Source organism: Limulus polyphemus, unplaced genomic scaffold (assembly GCF_000517525.1).
Source record: "Limulus polyphemus unplaced genomic scaffold, Limulus_polyphemus-2.1.2 Scaffold2192, whole genome shotgun sequence".
Lineage (NCBI taxonomy): Eukaryota > Metazoa > Arthropoda > Merostomata > Xiphosura > Limulidae > Limulus > Limulus polyphemus.
In genome coordinates this window covers 149,503-151,704 of record NW_013667802.1, presented here as the reverse complement: position 1 = coordinate 151,704, position 2,202 = coordinate 149,503, and the positions used below count along the sequence as shown (strand labels likewise).

The window sequence follows — 2,202 nt, the reverse complement described above, 5'->3', positions numbered from 1 at the left end:
TGTGTGTGTGTGTGTATATATATATATATATATATATATACACACACACACACACAAACAAATAACACCTATAAAGAAGGTGTTCTATATATAAATAATGAAATTTATAGGTATTAATTTAGATTGTAACTGATAAGGAGATAAGAAATTGTGTAAATAATTTAAAGATTTTATGTTTCAAGTTCAATATTAAACATAGTTATAAGATACACTGTCAAAGAAAACCTCTGTTCAGGAGACTGGAAACCTAAGAAATAAATATATTTGAATCAAGTGAAATGGATCTTGGGGTTTTAGCAACCTGCCTTTATTAACAAGTATGCAGAACCTTAATTGGCAGAAGTTTAAAAAAAAGGCTTGGGGTTTTCCCAATTTTTTTAACATATTAGTATATAATTAACAAGATCTAATTTCAGTTAACTTTAAACCACAGTATTTCAACACTCACATACTTTAATGATGTGATGGTTGGAGGCAGCTGAAGATGATCACCTGCAAGAACACATCGTGGAGCTCGCAAAAGAGGAATCCAACAAGCTGCTTCAACTGCCTGAAATATAAATACAAATAACTTATAAAGGTTAAAATTTTATGGTACAAGTTAATACATGAGCATTAATTATCTTAACATTTTTGTATTAACACAAAAAGGATGATTAATTGATTTTGATACAAATAATGATAAAGGACATATCAAAGCCACACTTATTTTTTGATCAGAACTAAGTTTTTATAGCATGGTGATAGCTTATCATTATTACCGAAATTACTAATAGTAAAATCATTTGCTCATTTATAATGTTCTCTGTTAATAAGTTAGTAGTAAAAGTTTTTCTGAAAACTGACACATTAAAATACAATGTTGTCAGATGTGTTTTTTATTAACTAAAAAGCATGAAGAAGTTGTTTCTCTAATAGTTTTGCTATACTTCGTTCCTTGTGTGGGGAACTGATATTTCAAAACTATGTACAATTCAGTTAATGTACTATTTTGTTTTACATATTTCATTTAAAAACCTAAAATACTAGACAAAATTTGTATTTAATAATGTTTTGGCTAGAAACTTCCATCAGAGAATGTTTTACACAAAAAAAAAGAATAACTGAAAGTAGAAGACCAATAAATAAAAATAAAGGAACATGCAATAGTAATATGACATCACACAGTGAAATGATAAACTAATATTGTTGGAAAATCAAGCCTTCAACAAATATCACACAACTACTTATAATGCAGTTGTAATGGTTGGCTTCCTATCATTATCAATGTTAGTAGACTATAAAATAATCTAATTATTAATTACTTTTTGTTAACATTAGATACCAGTTAATAATTAGACTGTTGATAAATACAATTCAATCACTTTTTGCACTGTTAGAAACACTATGTCACTGAATTTGTGTAGTCCTGCATAATCACTGAGACACAAAGGCCAGTCGTAAATTATTATCTACGACAATGAATATGAGTAATGCTGCACCATCACTGAGACACAAAAGATAAATGTCATCACTTATTGGGGGTAGTTCCATATGCCAGTGAGAAAGCCAGTATGAAGCTCTTAACAAAGCTGGTATTAATCTTGCACAAAACCTCACCAGACTGGTTTACAAACTTGATAGTAAATGTGCAATTGTCTGGTTGTGACCAAAAACTGTGGATTATGAAATCAGTGTATGGTGATAAATATGGTTTAAGAGACCACTAACATAATATTCAAGCCACTTACACTGGTGAGATAGGGATACAAATACATGAACACATCTAAAACATTAACGAACTAAATGCTGAAAAAAGCAATGTTCTTAAAAACATTTTTATGATAAGCATTGCCCTTCTCCACTGGGCCTTTGCAACTCAAAATTAAAGACAAATGCTACTGATTAGAGCAAAGAAACCAAGCAAAAATCTTTTAGTTTAATTTTTCATTTGTTGTATTTATTTACTTTACAAATGTTACAATGAATCAAAATTATTGAATTAACATTTTGATTTTGATAACATCTATCTATCTACACAGTTTTTTTTTTCTCTACCCTATCTCAAAATGGGATCTATCAAATCGATCAACTTTTTAAGCACCAAGAAAAAATAAAAAAAAGAAAGAAAAAAACTTGAATTATCCTTTTTTTTTCTTTCTAGAATGACTTCAAATTGTAACATCAAATTACATTCGTTTATTCCAAGTAGCTCTAAGTTCG

The 2,202-nt window shown here is 28.9% G+C and overlaps 1 protein-coding gene across 10 annotated transcripts in view; it reads right to left on the bottom strand.

Moving 5' to 3' along the window:
* Positions 1 to 2,202, bottom strand: part of LOC106466223 (DNA-binding protein SMUBP-2-like) — a 102,245-nt gene that overhangs the window by 30,584 nt on the left and 69,459 nt on the right. For all 10 annotated transcript variants that reach the window (XM_022394190.1, XM_022394192.1, XM_022394187.1 and 7 more), the window contains exon 9: positions 453 to 550. In XM_022394190.1, coding sequence (XP_022249898.1) covers positions 453 to 550 — 98 coding nt within the window. The remainder of the gene's footprint in view (positions 1 to 452; positions 551 to 2,202) is intronic.